At 38.0% G+C, this 26,028-nt stretch overlaps 2 protein-coding genes across 2 annotated transcripts; one reads left to right on the plus strand and one right to left on the minus strand.

The window, feature by feature from the left end:
• Positions 1 to 18,833: 18,833 nt before the first annotated feature.
• On the plus strand, positions 18,834 to 19,969 carry LOC131302476 (uncharacterized). Its single transcript, XM_058329144.1, has 2 exons — positions 18,834 to 19,040; positions 19,463 to 19,969. Exons 1-2 carry the CDS (start codon positions 18,936 to 18,938, stop codon positions 19,661 to 19,663), a joined length of 306 nt encoding a protein of 101 aa, XP_058185127.1. The 5' UTR covers positions 18,834 to 18,935; the 3' UTR covers positions 19,664 to 19,969.
• A 532-nt stretch (positions 19,970 to 20,501) lies between these two features.
• LOC131302477 (uncharacterized) lies at positions 20,502 to 25,500 on the minus strand. The gene is made up of 5 exons (XM_058329145.1): positions 25,185 to 25,500; positions 23,408 to 23,695; positions 23,047 to 23,152; positions 22,129 to 22,237; positions 20,502 to 20,784 (listed from the first exon to the last, which is right to left on the minus strand). The coding sequence occupies exons 1-5, from the start codon at positions 25,206 to 25,208 to the stop codon at positions 20,706 to 20,708; spliced, it is 606 nt and encodes a 201-aa protein (XP_058185128.1). The 5' UTR covers positions 25,209 to 25,500; the 3' UTR covers positions 20,502 to 20,705.
• Positions 25,501 to 26,028: the final 528 nt, after the last annotated feature.

The raw sequence follows: 26,028 nt of genomic DNA on the forward strand, positions 1-26,028 counted from the left end.
TCTGGCCAGCTCCTCGGCTCCGAAAGCTTCCAAGGTATAATGTTCACCCTGTTCGTCTATGAGGTCTGACACATTATACCGGCGTCGTCACCCATATAATATGTCAGGGTCACCAAAAAGGCAACACCGTGAGCTACAACGCTCAATAGAGTAAACCCTACCCACTAACTCATAAATTACAAACAGTAAATCATATACGACGAATAGTAACAATCACACATCCACATTCACTATTCAAGTATCGTCGGTGTCCATGTTTCTCGGTGTTTCTCCTACGCAACTCATCGTAGACCGTGTCTCCATTTTCACTTTTTATCACCAAATCAACATTTTCAAAAATCCGTTTTTAACACACCCAACCTCGGTTCCGCCGTTCCGGGTTCCCGAGTATCCTCACAATGGTTCCGCCGTCCCGGGTTCCCATTGGCACACATTTGCATTGGCTCCTCTCCGCGGATAACCAAGCCACACACCCAACCTCGGTTCCGCCGTTCCGGGTTCCCGAGTATCCTCACAATGGTTCCGCCGTCCCGGGTTCCCATTGGCACACATCCACACACACATTTCACATAATGCCATCAAAATCGGTCATTATGTAGTTTCAAAAATATTTCCTCCTTCGAAAACACATTTTCTTGTTAACCACACCCTAGGTGTCATGTTTCTATTTCCTCGATTTCCGTGTCTCGTTTTCATGCATAGACTCCGCGGTAGGACTTTTCACATACGCAACCATAAATCATTCATTGTAATCTAACAAGATCATCCAATTCTATATTGCTAAGCATGCTCGAAAAGATCAAAATATGAATACTTCAAATCAAGCGTTAAAATCTTATCTTTCGAAAATCGTTATATCTTACTTTTTGAGAAATTCAATACAACATATGTTTATTTAAGACAAAGTCATTTATCCAACATGTTCATACCTCCATTAGTGAGATAAACTTATTGACAATCATGCATTTTAAACGATAAGCTTATTTACTTGAAACCAAACAATAGATAATCTTATCTACGATATTGATACTTTGAATCAAGAACATGCTACTCTCTAACGTAGATTTTATACTATACGTAGAGTTATTGGATTAGGGTTCTACGTATACTTAGGGAAGTGAGTAGAGAAAATCTACATGATCGTAATGTCATTTCAAGATTTTGTAAAACGAGCTTGCTATTTATTCCTAATACTTTAACTTGCCTTATCATAAGCAAAATAACTAAAGTTATACTAGGGAAAATGAGTAGAGATTAATCTACCTTGATCCGAAACTTAGTCGGGGCCGAATAAGCTAGTTGGAAGATTTCTACGGGCGGTGAAACTTGCAAATCTGGACCAAACTTTGGATGGCAGTAACTCGGTCAATATTTGGCCGAATACGATCGTTCTTGGGTCAAAGTTGAAGCTCTCGAAGTGCTCTACGACTTTCGTGAAGGAAGTTGATCCTAGAAACTACTTTAGATAGGAGAAAAATGGTGATAAAGGCAGAGACAGTATGCTGTCTGGAAATGGAAATCCGAGATTTTTACTGAACTTCGGATGCCAATATCTTTGTCATTTCTTCACCGATTGGGATGGTTCTTGGGTCTAACTTAAAGGTTTCGAAGTGCTCTACAACTTTCTCGAAGGGAGTTGGTTCTAAAAACTACTTTAAGCAGGAGAAAAATAGAGATTCGTGGAGGGCAGTAAGCTGCCTGGAAAAACAGAAATGGTTTCTAGAGAGAAGTGAGAGCAAGAAGTGATGGTGTGAATTGAATGGAAGGCATGGGGTGCTATTTATAGCCAACACTTGAGCTCCTCCTTCCTCCTCTATGGCCGGCCCCCCCTTCTCTCCTCCCTCCCATGGATTTGCTCCATTGTCATGTCCAATCAAGCTTGAAAGCATGCCAAGTCTTCCATGACTTGTCACTTCCATTTGTAGGCCAAATCTTAGGTCATCATGAAGGGTTTTGGACTTGTCAAGTCTATGGGGAGGTTGCTTGCAAGAAGGAATATAATCATGGCCTAGCTTTGTACTTTGAAAGACTAGAAATGGGTTGGCATGTAGTCAAAAAAATAGGCTTAAGGCTATAAATGTTGCTTGTGTAAGTAATCAATACTCATGCACACACTCCACCCCACTCTCTCCATCCGGCCTTCTCTCTCTCTCTCTCTCTCACTCTCTCTCTCTCTCTCTCACTTGTATCTATATACATCCAAGAAAATCTAGGAAAGTAAGTCTAGGATTTTAAGACTAGAACATAGGTGTGCATGCATGGCAAAGCTAGCATTGCTTCCTTGGAAGCAAAATGATGAGATTCCTTAGCCCATGATTTTGTATTGTCAAATCAAGGCTTCATTGGCAACTTAATTGCTATTAACCAATGGTCAAAAATTCTCCTAGCATTTATTAACCATTGGTTAAAGAAGGTAAGTATGGGCTTGAATGACTAGTCAAATCTAGGTTCTCATTATGGCAAGTCTAAGGTTGCTTCTTTTGGAAGCAAAATGATGGGATTCTTGTATGACTTGTCTTGTCATGTATTTAGGCAAGTCAAAGGTCTAATAACCAAGGGACAAAAATTCCCCTAACAATTATGGACCAAGGGGTAAAGGGATATTGGTAATAATTTGATATGACTGGTCATGGAAATCTATTGTCCAAGGGATAATATTTTCCCTAACATTTATGGACCAAAGGTTAAAGTTTTCCCTTGCCTTTATTATCCAATAGGTAGGGTGAGTAATGATGCTAGGTAAAGTGAAATGACTAAACATAGGAATAAAATGATTACTCCTATAGTCTAATGGTTCAATTAGGGTTCGGGGGTTCAAAAGGCTCAAAAACGGTCAAAAAGGTCCATCTAGGATTAGGAAATTGTAACTAGATTGAAACGGTAATTAAGGTTTTCTAACGAATTGGTTGGAAACTAATTCTACTTGCCAAGTAGGATTTCTAGCCAAGAAATATAATTTAAAGATTTTATCTAACTCGTTAGGAAAATATACAAGTGCTTTTATAAGCATACTTGTTTTTAGAAAATGACTAGATTGTTCCGGCGTGAAAGATATAATTTTATAAGTCTCAAATCTAATTATGACGGATTATTAAAATTAAAAAGAAATTTTTAGTAGCAAATCCAAGTAGTTAAAATAAAATTTAAATATTTAACGAAATTTTTATTTACCAAAAATCAGGGTCGTTACAAACTATCCCCCTTAAAATAATTTCGTCCTCGAAATTGGTGCATGACTACGGATCAGATTTCGTCGCTTTACTGGTCTCTGAATCATCGTCTATCCCTCTTAAAATAGGAGCAGGTCACCACCAATAGCGTGATATTGAGGTGATCACCTTCGTCATTTGAGGATATCTCCATCACGTAACCTTCGTGGATTTTGTTGACGGCCATTCCTCCTCCTGAAGTAATAATAGGTTCAACGGCGAACCTATGGGCTCAGTTTCTAGTTTTGTACAAGTATGCAGTGATAAATAGTTTAGGAAAAACCTTCCCATTCCAAGGGTAGATTCTCGATTGGAAGAGGATAGAATACGCTACATGGGTATAGGTACCCTTGCAGTGTTGATCAGGCTCGAAAATTAGGATTTCAACTTATGACTGAACGGAGAGGGGTGATGTCAAGGAATGAAAGAAATGCCCCTACAAAATCAGGAAGGACCCTATAGGTATGTTTTAAGCCAATCAGCGATCTAATCAAGATTCGAATACTCTGACAACCCACAAAACGCTTTGGCATCACCTGGCTACTGTCTAAGGCTTCGGCAGGTCCTAGAAGTATCTCGAAGTAAGACGACAGCGTTTCAAGCATCTCTCACAATCTTCTGCATGTTTTGTTAATCAAATTAAGCCTCATCACTTGCTTAACAAGACGGGGTTGAAGTTGCTTCAGTCGTTGAACAATTTGCCTCGTAGTACGCCTTTGATGAAGTTTCCATCGTAGATACCAACGCCAAATGCAAAACTTCTACCAATCATCATGCGGACTCGTATCCCACAAGCATTTTCTTATCACGTCCCTATCAAATCAGCATGCTTCCCACCTAACGATATTAAACCCATTTCTAAACTAGGAAACAACGGATCGCTTGGGCAAAATCGCTTCATTATCGTAAAGCATAAGTACTCCATCCTCATTCAGGGGGAAATCGAACATCAGCAAGCAAGCCTTACTATATTCTAAAAGCTCAGATATTTTAGCAAACGCATTGAAAGAACCTATGCAGTCACGGGAAAATAAACCTGGGCGGCATCGACTTCTGGCAATAATTTCAGAGGTACGGCTATCTTGAAAACGAAATTTCAAAAATCCAAGATAATCCTAGATGTCGGGACGGGAATGACTGATTTAAGCTGCCCTCAAGTAGCGCAAGCTTTTGATAAGGAATTGATGATACCTGGTTAGTTCAAGGAAGGGTACCCATCTCCTAAGGAGATTAGTTTCAAACAAATTTGAATGATCGTACCATAAGAAGGAAACAAGGAGTTTTTCCGAAATGATTTGAATATCATCAAGAGATGATCTGAATTTATTGATTACGAACGAAATGGAATAGTTATCAATGATGGAATGGACCAATCATCAAATCTTAGTTATTGCGAAATGACATTGCCGATCATTATCGAAAGTGTCAATAAAAGTTGTATCAGAAGAAAATGGTTGCTATGATTCTCGAGGTTCAAAACTCAAGAGTTACGAAAAATTCGAGGGATAGTGAAAGGTTCTAAATGATAATAGTTAGGATTAGTAACACCATAGGGTGCATCGCTTGGCCAATTAGGTCGGGTCACAAAAGATACCCAAGATTACGCCACTCTTATCAATAAGTGTCGTAAGGAGTAAAAATGAATGATTTCATTACTTGAAACAATGAGGGTTTCCTTCACAAGGATGTTGATTTCAAATAGAGATTTGAGAGAAGTAATGAAATAGTACGGATATAACTAGTCGATTGGTATATACTTCCTACTAGGATTTAGCTTGCAGACGTAATTGTCGTTCCCTTCGAGCATTCCCAATCTAAACGAACTCTTCGATCTAAGTGTTTCCGGTTTGCGTCAGGTATAGGTGGTTAGCGTCCGCAGCCCTCGAACAATTTCACGCCTTCCCTCGATGGTTTATGATTCTAAGGAATCTCACGATGTTAGGGGTTAAAACGGAAGCTCTAGGAGTATTGGTTGATCTTGTTGGCTTTAAACGTTGCGTTGGGATGTTCTTTTAACTTCTGCATCAATGTCGCTCTTGTTGCTTGCGGTAGCGGCCTCACCGTTGGTGCTGGCATCTTGACTTGTTCTCGTAGTCCTTCCTTTTTAGAGTTAGTAGGGAGTTATTCACAATCTAGTTTCCTAACGGCGCGTAACTCGAAATCGCAAGGTTCTTACTCCTAGTGAAAGGGCTATGAGGTGAGAAAAAACCATCGAGATTTTGAAACGGGAACCAATTTTCAAAGCAGCAATGAAATAGGATGCAATTTGAATTCGGCTATGGTTCCGGCCGCTTAGGCCTAGGGTTGGTTAGTGCTAAGAATGGCTACCATAGCTTAGTTAGACCTATTCTGCGTTCAGAGGGTCCTCCGTTATCGTATCCAAATCCGTGGCACGTATTCACTATCTACGAGGGAAAATTGAAAGGGGTTTTTACTAAAACAAATTTTCTTTTGCAAATGGTCTATCTTTCAAAAGTCAAAAGTAGCTTAATAACATAGTATGCAACGGTACTCTTTTAAAAGTAAAGCAGGTTTTTCATAGATAAGAACATCATACAACATAAGCATAGAATTACAAACATAAACATAGAGTTCTACTATAAAACAAATAGATTAGAACAAGATTCCTAATACAAGTTGAACACGATCTTAATCCTTAACATCCTACATCCCGAAGGATTACAATCGGCCTAATATACGTCTAAATGGCGTCGTTGGGTTCGGGTCTCGCCCATCCTCGAGATTCTCTACCATCTTTCGTTGTAAGCTTGGCGCAACTGACGTTCGTACTCCTTTATGACTGCGGCGAGTGCGACGGCCACGACGAGAGTCCCGTACCAGAAGGTGTTGAGACGGTTATTCACGGCGAACCACCGTGGCATGCCTATTGTGACTACCGCACAAAATATAATGAGGGCGAAGAGTTGCAACCATAAGGTTTGGATTGTTATGGTTATTTCGGCTCGCTCCATTTCTCGGAATATGGCGTCTTCCGGAAATCCTCGTCGTCGGGTTGCCATGGCTCAGCTCGGTTCGGTTCGGTTCGATAGGATAGGATGGAGATTTGGAGGAGTTAAGATGGTGAGAGGGATGAAGAAATGGAAGTGGTGGTGGGGTATATATAGGGGCCGAAAAGGTGGGTGGAGGAGGGAAAAGATTTGAAGTTTAAAATTTTGAAATTTGAGTTTTTGGAGGTTAAAATTTGAAAATTGAAGTTTAGGGGGGAGTGGGGTTTGCCGGCCTAATGGGGCTATGCCCGGTACTCACTCGGTGCTAGGCCCCTACTCTCGTCCCTTAAAATATTAATTCAAGAACGGCTCCTCCACAAACTAGTAAATAAAATTTGCTCAATTAGCAAAGGTTTACTAACACAAAAAATATATTTCGAATTTCTAAGTTCCACATTCGATTTTTGATTTAAGTCATCATCCAATTGTTCGGGAATTCCCAGCTCGGCGGTACTGCCAATTTCCGCGCCTTGCTTCAATCCGAGGACTGTTTTGACAGAATTCCACCCAATTTGGGACGGTAAACTTAAACTCAATTCACGTTTGTGCAACGGTCAAACTATCTTATGGATCTACCCATTCTACCCATGGCCGAGGTTTTGAACCTAAAGCTCTGATACCAAGTTGTAACGCCCCCAATTTTGGAAACGTTAAATAGGCAATTTTATTGAAAAACTAAATAGAGTCTGGCTCAATATTACAACATAATTCTCCCAAGAGTACTTTATTAAACAAAAGGAGAGTAGACTAGGGTTCCTATCTACTACTCCGCCTCTTCTTCCATTCTGGCCAGCTCCTCGGCTCCGAAAGCTTCCAAGGTATAATGTTCACCCTGTTCGTCTATGAGGTCTGACACATTATACCGGCGTCGTCACCCATATAATATGTCAGGGTCACCAAAAAGGCAACACCGTGAGCTACAACGCTCAATAGAGTAAACCCTACCCACTAACTCATAAATTACAAACAGTAAATCATATACGACGAATAGTAACAATCACACATCCACATTCACTATTCAAGTATCGTCGGTGTCCATGTTTCTCGGTGTTTCTCCTACGCAACTCATCGTAGACCGTGTCTCCATTTTCACTTTTTATCACCAAATCAACATTTTCAAAAATCCGTTTTTAACACACCCAACCTCGGTTCCGCCGTTCCGGGTTCCCGAGTATCCTCACAATGGTTCCGCCGTCCCGGGTTCCCATTGGCACACATTTGCATTGGCTCCTCTCCGCGGATAACCAAGCCACACACCCAACCTCGGTTCCGCCGTTCCGGGTTCCCGAGTATCCTCACAATGGTTCCGCCGTCCCGGGTTCCCATTGGCACACATCCACACACACATTTCACATAATGCCATCAAAATCGGTCATTATGTAGTTTCAAAAATATTTCCTCCTTCGAAAACACATTTTCTTGTTAACCACACCCTAGGTGTCATGTTTCTATTTCCTCGATTTCCGTGTCTCGTTTTCATGCATAGACTCCGCGGTAGGACTTTTCACATACGCAACCATAAATCATTCATTGTAATCTAACAAGATCATCCAATTCTATATTGCTAAGCATGCTCGAAAAGATCAAAATATGAATACTTCAAATCAAGCGTTAAAATCTTATCTTTCGAAAATCGTTATATCTTACTTTTTGAGAAATTCAATACAACATATGTTTATTTAAGACAAAGTCATTTATCCAACATGTTCATACCTCCATTAGTGAGATAAACTTATTGACAATCATGCATTTTAAACGATAAGCTTATTTACTTGAAACCAAACAATAGATAATCTTATCTACGATATTGATACTTTGAATCAAGAACATGCTACTCTCTAACGTAGATTTTATACTATACGTAGAGTTATTGGATTAGGGTTCTACGTATACTTAGGGAAGTGAGTAGAGAAAATCTACATGATCGTAATGTCATTTCAAGATTTTGTAAAACGAGCTTGCTATTTATTCCTAATACTTTAACTTGCCTTATCATAAGCAAAATAACTAAAGTTATACTAGGGAAAATGAGTAGAGATTAATCTACCTTGATCCGAAACTTAGTCGGGGCCGAATAAGCTAGTTGGAAGATTTCTACGGGCGGTGAAACTTGCAAATCTGGACCAAACTTTGGATGGCAGTAACTCGGTCAATATTTGGCCGAATACGATCGTTCTTGGGTCAAAGTTGAAGCTCTCGAAGTGCTCTACGACTTTCGTGAAGGAAGTTGATCCTAGAAACTACTTTAGATAGGAGAAAAATGGTGATAAAGGCAGAGACAGTATGCTGTCTGGAAATGGAAATCCGAGATTTTTACTGAACTTCGGATGCCAATATCTTTGTCATTTCTTCACCGATTGGGATGGTTCTTGGGTCTAACTTAAAGGTTTCGAAGTGCTCTACAACTTTCTCGAAGGGAGTTGGTTCTAAAAACTACTTTAAGCAGGAGAAAAATAGAGATTCGTGGAGGGCAGTAAGCTGCCTGGAAAAACAGAAATGGTTTCTAGAGAGAAGTGAGAGCAAGAAGTGATGGTGTGAATTGAATGGAAGGCATGGGGTGCTATTTATAGCCAACACTTGAGCTCCTCCTTCCTCCTCTATGGCCGGCCCCCCCTTCTCTCCTCCCTCCCATGGATTTGCTCCATTGTCATGTCCAATCAAGCTTGAAAGCATGCCAAGTCTTCCATGACTTGTCACTTCCATTTGTAGGCCAAATCTTAGGTCATCATGAAGGGTTTTGGACTTGTCAAGTCTATGGGGAGGTTGCTTGCAAGAAGGAATATAATCATGGCCTAGCTTTGTACTTTGAAAGACTAGAAATGGGTTGGCATGTAGTCAAAAAAATAGGCTTAAGGCTATAAATGTTGCTTGTGTAAGTAATCAATACTCATGCACACACTCCACCCCACTCTCTCCATCCGGCCTTCTCTCTCTCTCTCTCTCTCACTCTCTCTCTCTCTCTCTCACTTGTATCTATATACATCCAAGAAAATCTAGGAAAGTAAGTCTAGGATTTTAAGACTAGAACATAGGTGTGCATGCATGGCAAAGCTAGCATTGCTTCCTTGGAAGCAAAATGATGAGATTCCTTAGCCCATGATTTTGTATTGTCAAATCAAGGCTTCATTGGCAACTTAATTGCTATTAACCAATGGTCAAAAATTCTCCTAGCATTTATTAACCATTGGTTAAAGAAGGTAAGTATGGGCTTGAATGACTAGTCAAATCTAGGTTCTCATTATGGCAAGTCTAAGGTTGCTTCTTTTGGAAGCAAAATGATGGGATTCTTGTATGACTTGTCTTGTCATGTATTTAGGCAAGTCAAAGGTCTAATAACCAAGGGACAAAAATTCCCCTAACAATTATGGACCAAGGGGTAAAGGGATATTGGTAATAATTTGATATGACTGGTCATGGAAATCTATTGTCCAAGGGATAATATTTTCCCTAACATTTATGGACCAAAGGTTAAAGTTTTCCCTTGCCTTTATTATCCAATAGGTAGGGTGAGTAATGATGCTAGGTAAAGTGAAATGACTAAACATAGGAATAAAATGATTACTCCTATAGTCTAATGGTTCAATTAGGGTTCGGGGGTTCAAAAGGCTCAAAAACGGTCAAAAAGGTCCATCTAGGATTAGGAAATTGTAACTAGATTGAAACGGTAATTAAGGTTTTCTAACGAATTGGTTGGAAACTAATTCTACTTGCCAAGTAGGATTTCTAGCCAAGAAATATAATTTAAAGATTTTATCTAACTCGTTAGGAAAATATACAAGTGCTTTTATAAGCATACTTGTTTTTAGAAAATGACTAGATTGTTCCGGCGTGAAAGATATAATTTTATAAGTCTCAAATCTAATTATGACGGATTATTAAAATTAAAAAGAAATTTTTAGTAGCAAATCCAAGTAGTTAAAATAAAATTTAAATATTTAACGAAATTTTTATTTACCAAAAATCAGGGTCGTTACATTAACAATGTGAAATTTCACATTATTATTTTTGATTATTCAAATGACTAAATTTAATTATTGATTAAGAGGTTATTAATTTTAATTATTATAATATAATCACTTTTTTAAGTACACATTGTTAATTTTAGTAATTTTTTAATTTTAATTATTAAATTGTGATGCTCTTAGGGCAGTGCTTTTGAAAGATTCCTGTGGTGGGCCCGGACATGCGAATCTGGAAATTGTAGGAAATGCTTGGGTGCAGACGTGCAGTTGAATATTTTCTGGGGGGTCTTTTCCATAAGATATTTGGGCCACATTATAAAGTAATTTGCTTTTTTCACCTCATGACACACATTCCATGGGTCCCATGCAAAAAGTCCGAAATATCTTTTCTTTTTAACTAAATTTTCTTTTTTATTTAATTTCTTAATTCTTTTATCTTATTTTTTTAATTAATTTATTTATTTATATATTTTTCTCTTTTTCTTTATATCTTTTTTCTCTTTTATTTATTAAATATTTTTTATATACTTTTTCTCTTTTATTTATCCGAAATATCCCTCCCTTTTAACTAATTTTTTTTTGTTTTTTTAATTCTTTTATCTTATTTATTTAATATTGTTCATGTAACTTCATTTCTTATTTATTTGCTTATTTATCTATTTATCTATTTCTTTTTTTCCTTCAACCTCACTATTGTAATGTGTGCGCCGATATGAGAAAATTGACATATCTCGAGACTTGATCGGACAACGTTGATCGTTTTAGACAGTCTAAAATCTTCTTGGGACAATTACAGTACTGCAAAGATTAATCCATTTAATCACCGAATTTAAGAAGCCGAAAATGTTGATTTGTGTGCCAATTAATAAATGTGGCCTATTATTAGTTTAACAAAAAGACCAGACAAAATGAAACAAAAATGTTGATTCGTGTGCCAAGATAAGGAGGCGATCGGCTGGTCCAAAAATGTTAATTCATGTGCCAAAAATGTTATTTCTAAAAGCTATAAAAGGAGGACTTTGTGTTTCAAAAGCATATAAGAGTTTTGTGTACATAGATTCCACTAAGAAGTCATGTATTCCTATTTTCCTTAGGATTTCGTCATAAACTGCTGTAAGAAGAAAAAAAAAAGTGTTTGGTTTTAGTGCCACAGAGAATCCCAATTTTTCTAGGAACGTCACAGCGGAAAATTCGAGGCGGGATAATGGATGACTACAACTTTTCAATTTCAGATAATTGGTCATTTGATAATGATGTTTCTAGTGGGGAGAGCATCTCCCACGATGGTCGCAATTATACACCCAAATTTATCACTGATTAGGTTAGTTATCACCGTTGTTCTTATGCATATTCGTTATTTATTTTAAAAGTAGAGAAAATATGTTAAGACTGATTAAAGTTGTACTTATACATACTCGTTATATTTTTTTTTATAGATTTTTGAAAGTAGAGAAGATATGTTATCTTGGGTGTGTAGAGTTGGTCTGAAAAATGACATTGTGGTGGTTATTAAAATTTTCACTAATTTAAAAGCCACCAAGCTGCCAAAATGCATTATTGGTTGTGAAAGAAAAGGAAAGTACAAACTGCCACGGTATATGGTTAAAGGGCAATCTTTGCAAAAGAATACTGGAACTAAAAAATGAGATTACCCATTTGAGCTGTGAGGTAAACTAATACCTCCAGGCGGTGTCATCTGGCGTTTAAGGGTTTCCTATAATTTCATAACCATGAACCAGCGGAACATATTGATGGCCACGAGTACCCGTCAAGATTAAACCAATGGAGAAATAATTTATGGTCGACATTGCCAACAGCACCGCACCTCGTGAAATTCTTAGTATTTTGAAAGAAAAAGACCCATCAAATACTACGGGAATCAAGAGCATTTACAACGCCATTTTCACAAATCAAGAAGCCAAACTAGGCGGTTTAACTCCTACTCAGTATGTCTTAGGTCAATTAATTAAGAAAGAATACCTCCATGAATTTCTTATAAATCCAGATACCAACGAAATTACTGATATTATTTGGGTTCATCCTAAAAGCCTAGAGCTATTCTTTGGATTCATTACAACTTGTTGATATGACAAATTCATCTCATAGCACAGTTCGAGCTCCATCGTACAATACAGAACATAGAGGTCGACCTACAGGTAGAGATGAGCAAAGTAGATATCACATACCTTCTTTTTCAGAAGCATCCACTTCAGGATCTAGGGTTGCATCTATATCAACTTTGAATGTACCGGTCGCTCAACCGACTGCAACATCACAAGTGAGAGGGAGCGGGAGACATGGGAGGGGGTCAGAGGTTCACAACACTCAATCGATCCATGTTCAATCTCTAGTTCCACACATCCCTGATCCTTACATTCAGCAATTACCTGAGACTTATCAGCGTTGTATTTCCCACACTGTTGACTTCCGAGGTGACGATCATTATGGATTCAGAGCAATAGCCGTGCAAATCGGGTATAGTGAAAATAATTAAGATCGAGAACAAGAGGAGCTTAGTGAAGAGATTCGATGTAAAGACCCGTGAATTATTATATTTTCTTTAACCGTTTAAATATGTGGAATATCGTATTTTGAAGTTGTAATGATGATTGGAGGTGCTGGTAGCAAGCGGAGTTTGATTCGACGTCCGTCAATAAAAAAAATTCATTTTTTTTCTTCAACCAGTACCGATATTGCATTTTTTCCAGTACCGGTACCCATTGTCTAGAAGTTGTGTCGTTTGGCATATTTTTTGGGTTCAGTACCGATACTAGGAATCGCCCAGTACCGGTACCCATTGTCTAGAAGTTGTGTCGTTTGGCATTTTTGGGATTCCAGTATCGGTGCTAGGAATCGCCTAATACTAGTACCTGCTGTCGATTTTTTGAAATTTCAGCTCGCTTTTCAGCCCACTATAAAATACCTCCTTTACCATTTTTTACACCCAAAACCCACGAAATAGATCTGGAAACATCCCCTCTCACCTACCCCACTCCAATCTCACTCAAATTTCTTGATTTCTACCTCAAATTTTCAAGATTCAAGGGATTCCTACGTCAAATTCACTTGATTCTTGCATTTGGTGAACAAGGGGTAAGTTTTGTGTTCTTGCTCTCACTCTTTGGCTCTCAATCACGTTTTTCTCTCTCTTCTCTCAATCACTTGTTGATCTATGCTTATTTATATTATTTTTGGGTTATATCTACTCTAGATCTTGTAGCAAAGCTTGGGTGGAGTTTGTTCTTGGTGGATTCAAGCTTATAACACTTGGTAGACTTAGGATTTTGCTCAAAATCCACTTTGGTAGAGATTTCTCTCTTTCTTTACATGTTATGAAGTGAATTCGTGTGATATTAGTAATTGATTGTTATTTATGGTTTGGGCGAAATACCTTATGGCTTAAGGATTGCATTTCTTTATTGTCTTGGTTGTTATGGCCTACGAGGTACTTGTGGCGTGCTTGTTTATATTGGAATGTGTGGAATTTGTTGTAACGCAAGGGGTGGAGTTTACTGTAACACAAGGAATGGAAATACAGAATCGCAAGGGGTGATAATTTGGTGGAAGGAATGTGCATATGTATATGTGTGAGAATGTTTTGATACTAATGAATGGCGTTATTACAAGCAGTTATTGGATGTATTATTGCGTGCTTATTCCTTATGCTCTAAAGATTTAGAATCATTAATAACTTACATCTTGCTTAAAGGACTTGTCATTTAGCTTGATTCATTGTGTCTACGTTTATCATCTCATTCATATATAGATTTTGTAAAGATTTTTCTACTGGATTAGTATAACTCAACCTAATCTTTCTTTTCAGGTTTAAATGCCGGCCAATAGGGTGTATGTCACGCCCCGCCCCGCAAACGGCACCCAATGTGGGCCCGAGTCGACGCGACCACGTGACATTCCACACCAAAACCGAACCACACCTCACAACCTGTCAGAATAACACCCAGCGGAAGACTTATCACCTTAACATAAAAATGAGTCGACGTATCGACCAACCAACCACGATCTCGCACAACTAAACAACAATATAGTTTTACAATACTTTAAAAATTTTACACTTTAATACATCCACCAACGACTTATTTATAACTTACATAAATCAACTTTTTAGTTTACTACCTACAACCAACTCGTTCATCCACATCATCTAATGCTAGCCCAAACACTTCTCAACACGATGACCGGTAGTGGACCTACTCTACGCAACCTGCTACCTGGCAGACCAAAAAGGAAAGCCAGAGTGTGTGAGATGTAGAAATGCTCAACAAAATATAGCAACAACCGAATAAATAACAACCAAAATATAAATTCTCAACATATCTGAGATACTCAAATGTACATAACAGATATAATCACCACATCCTCCAATTACAACATAACAGTAATATCCAACAGCTAAAAGATAATCTCAACTTGTCAACAGTTTATCGAAAAATTAAGAGCAACACCGGGCACATAGCCAATAATTTAAGGCATAAAGCCTTTTGGCATTAAGCCAATCACCGGGCACTAAGCCAACAATCAAGTTCAATTCAATATAGAACAACATATATGAATCAAACACTCACATATCATAAGCTAAACAACAATAGCATGATATACACTCACCATTACAGCAATATCTCATTAAAGATAACCATATCGAAAGCTTACTACGATTAGCAAGATATACACTCACCACCACAGCAACATTTTATTGGGAAGAACCATATCAGACACACTCACCTTGTATCGATCGAGGTACGCCAAACTTACAGTTTCGGAATCTCTCCAATTGATCGGCTTGTTACCTAACCACAAGCTAACCATATCAGTTTATTGAACGCTTAAACGTCAAAACTACCTCCTAACAATACTCTATAATACCAACAATAGATTAACAATACTTAACGCATACTAACATGTCTATCTCAAAGGTTTAGAAGTGTCCCTAAACAAGCGTAACACTCAAACACCACATAACCCCTACATTTGGTTTGAAATCTATGACCAGCCTGTCGTATTCTGCTTATAACTTCTTATAGGGTTAAAACCAGATTATGAAACCACCACCATTAGAAAGTACACCTCCGGTACATGAATTTTGATATAAAATTTGTCCTAAACAGAGTCTGAATGACCAGGATACGCTCAAATGAAGTTACATATCTAAAGCAGAATTCACAGTTTTCAGCAGAACAGTCTGCGATCGAAAGCTCATTAAAAATCACATACTCAATATTTTCCAATAATTCCAACACCAAAACATCACCAATTGATCCATGTTTAAGACTCATGAGAACCCATGTCCACCCAGCATGCTTAATCTTGAGGAATTTCATGACGAACACAAGCCAAAAGCTGTCCAGAATTTCAGAAGTACCAAAACCTGAACTTTAATTCAAAAACTGCTATAATCTAGAAAGAACCACGACACAACCCATACATATTCAGAAAGATATACGAGTCTAGTTTCGGAATCAAGAAACGGTGCGTAAAACCGATACCCGAGCAAGAAGTTATGCCCGTTTTTCCAACACGTGTCTGTGCTGTCTGCACAGACGCGAATCAGACACCAGTTCAGTCCACGAATTTTGTAGGCCAAACCACTTTGAGTTATTTTCTGAAAATTTAACACGATGCAATAGACTCACAGATGAACCTTCAGGATTTTTTTCAAGAATTTAGAAGATTTCTAGGTACCTTGAATAAATTCGTCAAAAATAGAACAGTTTCAATTTGGTTCAACACAGTTATGCATATTCATATCATACCCCGAATTTTCTGAAATTAAACCCAATTCCAACCTCAAAAACCCTTCTCCCATGAATTCAATTCACCTCTAACTAGATGCCAGGTAGGGAATTGAACAACAAAATCATAAATTCAAGTAAAGAAGATCATGAATTACCTTACAAAGTTTCCAATTCAACCTAGCTCTCACTTCCCCTTTCTCTTCTCCTTCTTCCACCGGCTGATCTCTCTCTCTCTCTCTCTCTCTCTCTCTCACACACGTTGGAACCTCTCCTGATGGGTTTTCTTTCTTTTCTTTTGTTTTAAAAGGAAACACACACACACCACCTCACACAAACACACGGCACACATGCACCACTCTAATAAAAAAAATCGCACTTTAGTCCTTTAGGTTATTAAATATAACATTTAAGCACCTCAATTAAAAAGGACGTTACAGTGTATACATCGAGTGTTGAGATGTGAAGACATTTTTAGAAGCAAACTATATTCTAGTTACTCAATCATCTTTGTAATTGACTTTCTTTTGATAAAAATGGGTTTGCAACTATTCATTCAGGAATTTTCTTTTGACCAAACCATTTGTGACTTAACAATTTGTTCGTACTCGTACTCGTACTTAAGTCTATTTTGGGGCTGGTGTGCCAAAGTTGTATATTTCCTTAAACTGGGGACTTGTTTGTAAATTAAACAGGTGGGAACTATTTTGGGTATTATTTATCTTATGCGAGGATTTTTTTGTCGAAAATGTTTATTTATTTATATTGAAAATCGAGAACGTAACATTCGACAAAATAAGGATCTATACGATGTGATTTATCCAGCATGGAGTTAGGCAGACAAGCTACTACGCTCGCTGAATTGGTTCGAGCAAGTTTTTTTACACCCTGTACCACCCATGCCATTATGGTGGTGGAACCATGCATCTAACAAATTTTCTTAAATAATACTCCCTCCGTCACATTTTCATTGTCCATTATTGAATTGCGTGTCATTTTTTAATTGCTTATATCTTTCAATCTATAATATTTTTCATAATTTTGAAAACTTTGTATTATAGAACTAATCGAGATCTATCAAACAAGATCCATATTGCATATTTTTTAAGATTCACACTAAAAGATATAGACAAAAGACATAAAAGAGAGAAACAGAATAATGGACAATGATAATGGGACGCAGGGAATACAAAGTTCTTTAAATATAAAGTCAAATTTAATTGAAAATATAATTTGAGTTAATCAAATAAATAAAGATATGAAATTAAGTAAATAAATAAATAAAGAATTTTAAATATTTGGTGATCTGTGCATGCTCCATTGCTGCTTCGAGCAATACCATCTTCGAGCAACTATTATGGAGTGTGGATGAAAAGTTTTTTTTTGACAAGATGCTCTATCACCGTAGTAACTTGATTATTCTTCATTTTATTTTTTCAGGTGTGAGCAATTCGGGAACACAGCATTAGTTAAGGGGTGGGGCTGTCCGGGGTATTTCGGACGGGGAAGCAAGGCTCTTATTTTAATCGGTCGTGACACTGGAAACGGGGATGGTGCTGTGCAAGAGGCGCACAACACCATGTTGTACACCATCTGAGCTGTTCGTTCGGCAATCCAACAGTTCAGATGTCATCTCCACCATATAGCCTCCGAGCTGTTCATTACCGAGATGAAATTTGAACCGTTGGATTGCCAAACAGGCAGCTCAGATTGTGCACAGCACGGTATTGTGCACCTCCTGCATACCACTCACCTCAGGTTCGAGGATAATATGTCAATAATTTTAAATAAGTCCGGATATCAATACATATCTCCCGAATATTAATAATACACTTTCACATATATCAATACACTTTTCTTATAAATCAATACACCTTTTACCTAATATCCTCCGTCTTTAAAGCGGAGTGGATGTTAGCATTTTCCTAATTCAATAGATTAGGCTTTTACATTTCCAACTATAAGAAATTTTTATTGTAAAAATACTTGGTTGATGTGTGAGAAATAAAATATACATAAATCATAGATAGCAGCTTCCTTCTCTTATGTTGAGAGCAAGGTCTTCCTCATAAGTTATTTTTGTATATGTTGAAAGCAAGGACTGTTATTAATATAGATTTTTTTTTACAAAATGAAAAAGACTATATATTAATTATAATTGTCCATTGGCACTTATATAACGGAATTCATTACAAATATCTCAAATAAAGCCAAATTAATCATCAAGCACTTACATGTATTTGATTAAGGGCTCGTTCCCCTAAGATTCTTAATTTTTAAGTATTTATTTTTCATTTTACGAGATAAGTCATTCTCTAATAATACATCACTTTTAATTCAAAAAATAAATACTTATTTTTAAAATTAATTAAAGAATTAAATCATTTCTGAGGACCCCAAAGCGGGCTCCACTGACCCATCTATGCAAAGAATATTTGTGCCAAAAAGAAAGAAGCTATAATAATCCACTAGTGTGCGTGGCATTGTTTTCTGTGTAATCATTCATAATAACTATTAAAACGACACCCTATAAAAAAGATGCTTCCTATCTTTTCCATTGTTTTGATTAAAAAAAAAAAAAAACTTTTCCATTGTTATTATGTTAGTATAAGATTTATAATCAAGACAGATGATTCTCATGCTTTCCTTTTTTATGAATGTACTAGTAATATATGAAAAAACTCCTATTAAAAGAAATAGTACTATAATAGAGCGCATTTATCAAAAAGATGAGTGAGAAAATCGTTACCCTAATGCGATCACGATTGTCATCGTTCCCGGACCCACCACGTGTTTGTCCCCATTGGCCCTTTAGTTAGCCCATCGGTTTCCATCACAAGCCCAATACGATCTCCTCGTTTTAGCCCAAACATAACTTCACCTGATTAGGACTCCCCACGAAACAAAATCAAATCGCTGGGTTTTTGCAGGGTTCAACGACATTCTCCGATCGCCGGAAAACCGCAAGGAACGAAAGAAAGAAACACAAACAAGAAAAAACGAGCAAAGATGGGTATCGGTAGCTTACTCGACCTCCCCATTCAGCTTCTCATGCCATCTTCTCTCTCACCCATCAAAGAAATCTCCCTCAAAACCATCCCTCATGCTTCCAAGGTCAAATCTCTCTCTCTCTCTCTCTCTCTCTCTCTCTCTCTCTCTCTCTCTCTCTCTCTCTCTCTCTCTCTCTCTCTCTCTCTCTCTCTCTCTCTGTGTGTGTGTGTGCCAGTGTATACATATATACGTATGAAAAACCAAATCTAATTAATTGGAGTCTTGTGTCAATCAATTAGAGTTGGTTCTATGATTTGGTTTTGGTTATTCTGCACTCGGTCAAAGGCTATAATCAGTGAAATTATAGCTTTTCTGTAGTGCCTTCCCAATTTATTTTTATTGGGATATAATCAGGAACGACAATGCACCCGACAGAGCTCAATGGGTTCCTAGTTCATGTATTGACCATAACTAATTGGGCTACAGAGTCGATTTGGTTTGGTGATGTGTATTTATTGTGTTTCTTTGCATGATCTGATCGACAGATCGATATTAAGAATGTTTTGGAGGCCAGGTACGGATTCGAGGTCGAGAAGGTAAACACCCTGAACATGAAAGGGAAGAAGAAAAATAGGGGCGGTTGGGTGATTGCGAAACCGAATTACAAAAAGGCATACGTGACTCTGAAGAGGCCACTGTCGACATCACAGGATTTGTTTCCGCAGAGCAGCATGATCAAGGAGTGACCATCCAAGTCAAACTGGAAACACAGGTTGCCTTGGCTCGATAATCAGGATGGCGGTGGCAGGTTCAAGCCTGAGAAGAGTTCCGGCACTAGTGGCAGTCTGCAGTGGTGATGGTGGCGCCGTGGCTTGCTGGTTCCCCTGGAGCAGCACACGGTCCTCTTGGTAGAGTTTTTTGTTCTGCAATTTCTTGCTTGAATTGGTGTGAATTGATGAGTGACTCTTAAGTGTTGAGAGCCTTCATTCGGGTGCTATAATATCTGTTAAAGTTTACTTGCGTCAGCTTCAACCTAAAAGCCATTTCCTTCGTCAAATGCCATAGTTGAACAAAATTTCACAAAAAAAATTATCCCTATTTCTTAGCCAAAAAGTTATAACTTTGCTGAATCATGTCTTTGGCACAGCAATTGGCTCAAGCAAATCTTAAGAGTGTCTACCTCTCTTGATGGGCCACAGTCTTTCTTCACCAGATAATTCTGAGTATTTTGGCATTCTAGCAATTCAAAATTTGGCATTGGCTTTGAAAAACCATTAGCAGCACGTAATTTGACCCCTCAGGCCTCAGGTCTTCCGTATCCAAATTTCTTTGCCCTATTGTTCAAGTGCATTTTTTGACAATTGGATCACGTGTTAAAATTTCACGTGATCCAACTGTCAAAAAATGCACCAGAACAACATGGAAAATTTTATGCAAAGGATTTGAACTCATGATTTGGTGCCTCGCTAATAATACTCGTAAAAATTCTTCCTCATGTCCCGGAAAGACTATTCTCTGGTTTAGCTAAAGATGTGTATGGCTCCCCTCAAGTCCTAGACACAGTAGTAGCATGGGCCGCATGGCTTGTAAAATACTGGATAGCGATTAGAAGAACAATAAATTCAAATTCATCTATGTACAGGGAAGAAAAAAGGACAACTCGAAAGGGAGGCTTAAAATTGAAACAAAAAACAGAAATGGAAATGAAAACTCTAACAGCAGTCTCAGAGAAAGACTCGGTCACAAAAGGAAGATCAAACACCGGAGGGGATGGAAATGTAGAACTCATCAGTTGTGAATGGAGCCGTCACCAATCTGTCTCACTCTGAGTGTTAAGTATATGAGGATTATTGTTCCCACACTGGACCTGAAAAGAAAATCGAAAACTCAACGATCAGGAAAGGACTGGAAGTAGAGTTACCTAAGTTTGCATAAATGAATTCTATTCAATTAAGAAAGAAAACACATGTCCAACAGCAGAATAGTCATGCAAAAATGTGACGAATCATTTTCCCATGCGAATTTTCAGAGGCCTAATATTTTATTGGAAATGTTGTCTCTGCCTCCACTTCTCTTTAGTTAGTTTTGCTACGAATTCCAGAAGCTCCAACATTAAAACCTAAGCTGAAATAACAAGCTATAAAGAAGAAATAATTTCCAAAGGAGGTAGGATAAAGTATCAGTGACTTCATAGAAAAGGAAAAACTGGTCTCAACTCAAGGCATCATGCTTACCCCTGCCTGTTGAGATACATACGAGACTCCCATGCAATTTTGCTAGTCCTTTTCATGTTCCATACAACTAAAGGATGTCATTGTCCTTTCATATTGCTTCTCTCACTAGTTCCAAATGTCGAATTGGATATGCCTAAATCCGCTCACATACCATCTACATCCCTTATACTTTAGACAATTATGATTAGGGACACCAATCGCTGCCTTTTTATTTGTACAAGTCTTAATAATACTCTACTGAAGTTCATTATAATTGGACATGACTTGATTGGTTAATACTCTAGCCTACACATACTTCTGCTTTTGTCTCTCCCACCATATTTGATATTTCACACATAATCATCCTGCCCCAGTTCAAACCATTCTCATGTATCTCTCTTCATTGGGAATTTTCAACATATCTTGTGTCTTAGTTATCTTACCTCAAAAATGCATATCCCCGCATTCGTCACTTACATACTCTGAGCTAATTCACTAGAAGTATATAATACCAGCAAAGCTTATGCACAACAAGATCTCATCTTGGCTTTATTCAAAGGAAAATTCTAAAATCAGCCCAATGGGCTGACAATAGTGAGTGTGTGAATGTGTATTAAAGGGTATAAAAAATACACAGAAATACGTGTTTTTCTTGTTTTCTAGTGTGCTTATCGTCAGCCCAATGGGCTGACAATAGCAAGACCATTATTCAAATAGTTTAGTCATGGTAATTGCACGCCTGTTCGTTTGTCTACTGATCCATAAAAATGAAAGGAGACAAAAGACTAAGGACTAGATCACACATTGTTGCCTCATTCAAGTAACATGCTCCCAACAAATTGGCACGAAAAGAAAAGAAGAAAAAAAAGCCATTATCCTTTTAAAGTTCCACATCTAAGACCTAATTAAAACAATGTTCAACTGCAATTCATGGTAAATAGTGTTAAAATGAGCTTCTATCATAATTAAAGGATAGGATATGATGGGTCTGAGCTTACAAGGCAGAGAAGAGGAGAACAACTTTTCTTGCATTCATTGAAACAGAACGCTTATATTTCCTTGTCCGGTTCTTGGGACTTTCATGGACCTTATCAGTCATTGATTGATCTGCAGCCTCAAACACATTATCACATACCATTAAGTTGTAAAACATAGACATGCAATGGCAATTGACGGAGACAGTAATCTGCGGAGATAGACAAGCAAGATTGTAAACTACTGTACAGATGCATCTCTCCTAGTTAAGAGAAAATCATCAATTGACTGCCAAATGATGGCGCCTAATTGTGTACTAAACCTTTGGTTCACGGGAAGTCTTGGGTTCAAGTCCCTCAATCTGTACTTTTCCTTGCACAATTATTTGTATGTTGAGATCTTCTTGTGCAGGAAATACCTAAATTGGGTTTATATCCATACATGCAACCACCACCAGATCCATACCTGGTCAGTGCATGATTCTGCCGTTATACCAAAAGTTTGGAATTGCAGCACTAGCCATTTTTCCAGTTGAGGAGCTTATAGTGTGCATATTATGCATGGGTTAAACCATTAGGTCCACAAGCATATACCTAGTGCCATTAGTAATGTTTCTTCTTCTTTGTGTGTGTGCTCTTTATTTCAGTTTTTCTTCCATATTTCGTACACTATTGAGGCTCCATTAAGAGAATATATACACTGGAAACACCCTTAAGCCAAGTGCAGTACTCTATTCACAGCGGCAAAAGTGATGCATTCAGCTTGCTCACTGCACAATATGCCAAGGACAAAAGTTCAAGCCGCTGTGAATGCCGAGGGAAAAAAGCAGTGAGCAACCTGAATTATGGCACTTTTGGTGCCATAATGAAAATGCCATTTTTGGATTTGAGTTTCAAAAAAGATTTAATCCACCAACAAAAAAGTAGAGGATGCTTACATACCTCTAGAAGAGAATTTGGGTAACTCAAGGCTGTCATTCACTAAAAGATGCATGAATTTCTTCCCAAGCTGTAAGCTAATCTGTCTCCGCAGTGCCCTCTGCAAATGCTGTTTTATCACTGTCTTTAAGCCGTTGTTAAAAATAGATAATCATGTTTCAAGTAAACAACATAGTAAAGCTATAGACATAGGCTGCCTGACACCGTGACACCATGTTTAGCCAAATGACTACTTGTCAAATGCTTTCAGGAGTCAGGACGCCACATTGTGAACCCAATTGTATTTTCCTCCTCTCAAAGGGGGAGTTTATAGGTACGTATAGATGTATGATTGCATGTATAATTATACACAGACAGAACTAACAATTAATGGACCCTCAATCTTCAACTTTTCCTTAGAGTCGTCATTGGTTTTAGGTGTCCCTGAATTTCCGTTTTCAATATCCACATCCACAATGCAAGGGGAATATGCCTCTGCATTTTCCATCTCCAGACTGATGTAGTTTTGGCAATTCAATTTAGCATCCAAGCACATTTGCGTATTGGATTGGTTGAGAACTTCTGAGTCGCATAAGAAAGCTAACTGTGATTCACATTGCAGATTAGTGGTGCCTGCATCGGATAACACTGAAATGCTATAGGCATCTTGGCCCTGCATGAAGGGAAATTGAAATGCCCATTTTGGAGTAATTAATAGACTGGCGGATATCAGATAGGAATGTAGGATCACTAAAACTGAATTAACAACAGTGAAGCAAGAAAGTTCGAGAAACTAGAACACAATAAAAATAACAGGAGACTTTTCTTAAAATGATCTACGCGTCTAGTACTAGAATGACTCACAACTTTTACAAGGGCAGCAGAATTCATAGAAAAACATGTACATAGTCTTCTTGCAGTTTCTGAGAGGGAGAGAAATAGATGGAGGATAGAACTGCGGATCTCAAAAATAGATATTTTCCACCATTAAAGATTAAAATATCGTAGTATACTTCCTATGTAAAATAGAAAAATTCGAGATACTTGCGATGAGACCAGAATGAGAAACAGCCCCATTTGACTGTGCACTTTATCCTTTCAAGCTCACAAAGCATATGGAGCAACTTCTTTGAAACTTGAACACAGACATCCGTGTCTCAACTTGAACACAGAAGGAAACATGACGGGATAAATTTATAATATTGAAAACTTATTTAGGGGTATATACTCCAAAATTATGATGAAAAGGGTACAAATAAGTGATTTTGACCAAATAAAATCCTTGTTCAACTTGTAATATTTGAAGAGGGAACAATAAGAATTGCAAATATACTATTACTTATGGCTAATTTTTCCACGAGTGGAATGCTCCTACGAATAACTAGATAGATATCCAAATATATACGTATATTCTTCGTCGTGTCCCCCGCAATATCGTGTGTCCGTATCCGTGCTTTCTTAATAAGCTCATTTATGATTTACACACACTCACGCCAACAAAAACACAGAACAACAAGTCTACAACCACAAACAACACTTACACACACTCATAAGCCATGCGGCCTTGCGGGGCCACACACACTGCACACCCCAGTGTGTGTGTTTGTTTGTAGTTTGTGGTTCTAGACTTTTTGAACAATGAAAGAAGGAAAACTTCCTTTTGGCAGTGGAACCATTTTCCATGTGAACAAACAGAGTCTTCGATAGTCAACTAGGCACCAACTAAACAAGCGGAACTTCTAAAAAAAAAAAATTGCCCAAGAAAAGATGAGAAATCTAGATAAACAACAGCATTACTCATTGGACTAAAAATCAAGTCAACATCATAATTGCGAATGGATTTTTTTTTTTTAATATCTCAGGTGTCCAGGCTAGCTTTCTGGGAGCTTGACTAATCCTGGGACCAATCTCACCGTCCAATTGCGGAGATCCCAATTAATAATAGAGCAAAACTCTGTATGGACTGCCCACGTGAGATTTCGAACTGACACCTTAGGGAGTGCGAATGGAATTTGTAGAATTCTCGAGCAAATCTCCAAAGACAAAAATGTATACAATGAATATCAACAAGGTCGCTCGAAATGCTGCTAAAATTAGAAGATCCGGGCCCGAATTACCTCGATTAGTCAACCTTAACACAAATTCGGCGCTGAGAAACTCACCTCATCGCAGGAGTTGACTGCCATTGACGAGGAAGGACTAAGAGCGAGAGTAGAGAGAAACTATTAGATTGCTTCACTCATTCGAGATTCGGAGAGAGAGAGAGCTAGTGCATTTTGCAAAAGATCTACAGATATGGAGAAATGTATGTTCTGTGTGACTGACGATATATGTGCATATGGATGTATGTATGTGTATATGGCGAGAGAGAGAGAGAGAGAGAGAGAGAGAGAGAGTGAGTCTGGGGACTGCGTGGGATACGAACGTTACATCGGAAAGGGGCTATTTTGAGTGGCGCGGTATGCCAGGAAAGCTCCTGATCACGACTGCGCAATACATACTCCAGTCGTTCCTATATTTTCATCTGACCAAATTACCCTTGATTGAAACTCTAAACTTTCATTTACGTAATGTCATTGATCTTTTATTTTGGGTTTCAATTAAACCGGTAATCTTAGGGGAACCGACCAAGAGGGACCCGATTTTGCACAGATCGCCATGCGGAGTCCATTATGAGTCCTGTCCATAGAATTTTCAATAATTTTAAAAATTATACAAGTTGGTCGTTGAAAAATCAGTTTAATTCGATATGTATATAAGTGTTCGATCCAATATTTTCATTTTCAAAAAATGGTTAAAAATGAAAAAGATTGGATCGAGCACCTACACATATCGGATTGAGCTAATTTTTTGTTAGCCCAATTAAATTTTTTTTAAATTATTGAACAACTCGAATCATTCGTGTGAAACTCAAACTGGGCCTCACAAAGTGGTCGGTGCAAAATTGGGCCACCCATGGTCGGTAGCCATAGCACGGTCCCAATGGTGGTGTTACAATTTAGGTTC

The sequence above is a fragment of the Rhododendron vialii genome, chromosome 10a (genome assembly GCF_030253575.1).
Source record: "Rhododendron vialii isolate Sample 1 chromosome 10a, ASM3025357v1".
NCBI classification, from domain to species: domain Eukaryota; kingdom Viridiplantae; phylum Streptophyta; class Magnoliopsida; order Ericales; family Ericaceae; genus Rhododendron; species Rhododendron vialii.

What these genes read in the sequence shown, in the direction of transcription:
- LOC131302476 (XM_058329144.1), top strand. Translation starts at nt 18,936, where the DNA reads ATGGGTATCGGTAGCTTACTCGACCTCCCCATTCAGCTTCTCATGCCA. An exon ending in CCATCCCTCATGCTTCCAAG is followed by an intron (nt 19,041 to 19,462) that starts GTCAAATCTCTC and finishes TCTGATCGACAG; the next exon opens with ATCGATATTAAGAATGTTTT.
- LOC131302477 (XM_058329145.1), bottom strand. Translation starts at nt 25,208, where the DNA reads ATGGCAGTCAACTCCTGCGATGAG. An exon ending in ACCCAAATTCTCTTCTAGAG is followed by an intron (nt 22,238 to 23,046) that starts GTATGTAAGCAT and finishes TTGAGGCTGCAG; the next exon opens with ATCAATCAATGACTGATAAG. An exon ending in GTTCTCCTCTTCTCTGCCTT is followed by an intron (nt 20,785 to 22,128) that starts GTAAGCTCAGAC and finishes TTTTCTTTTCAG; the next exon opens with GTCCAGTGTGGGAACAATAA.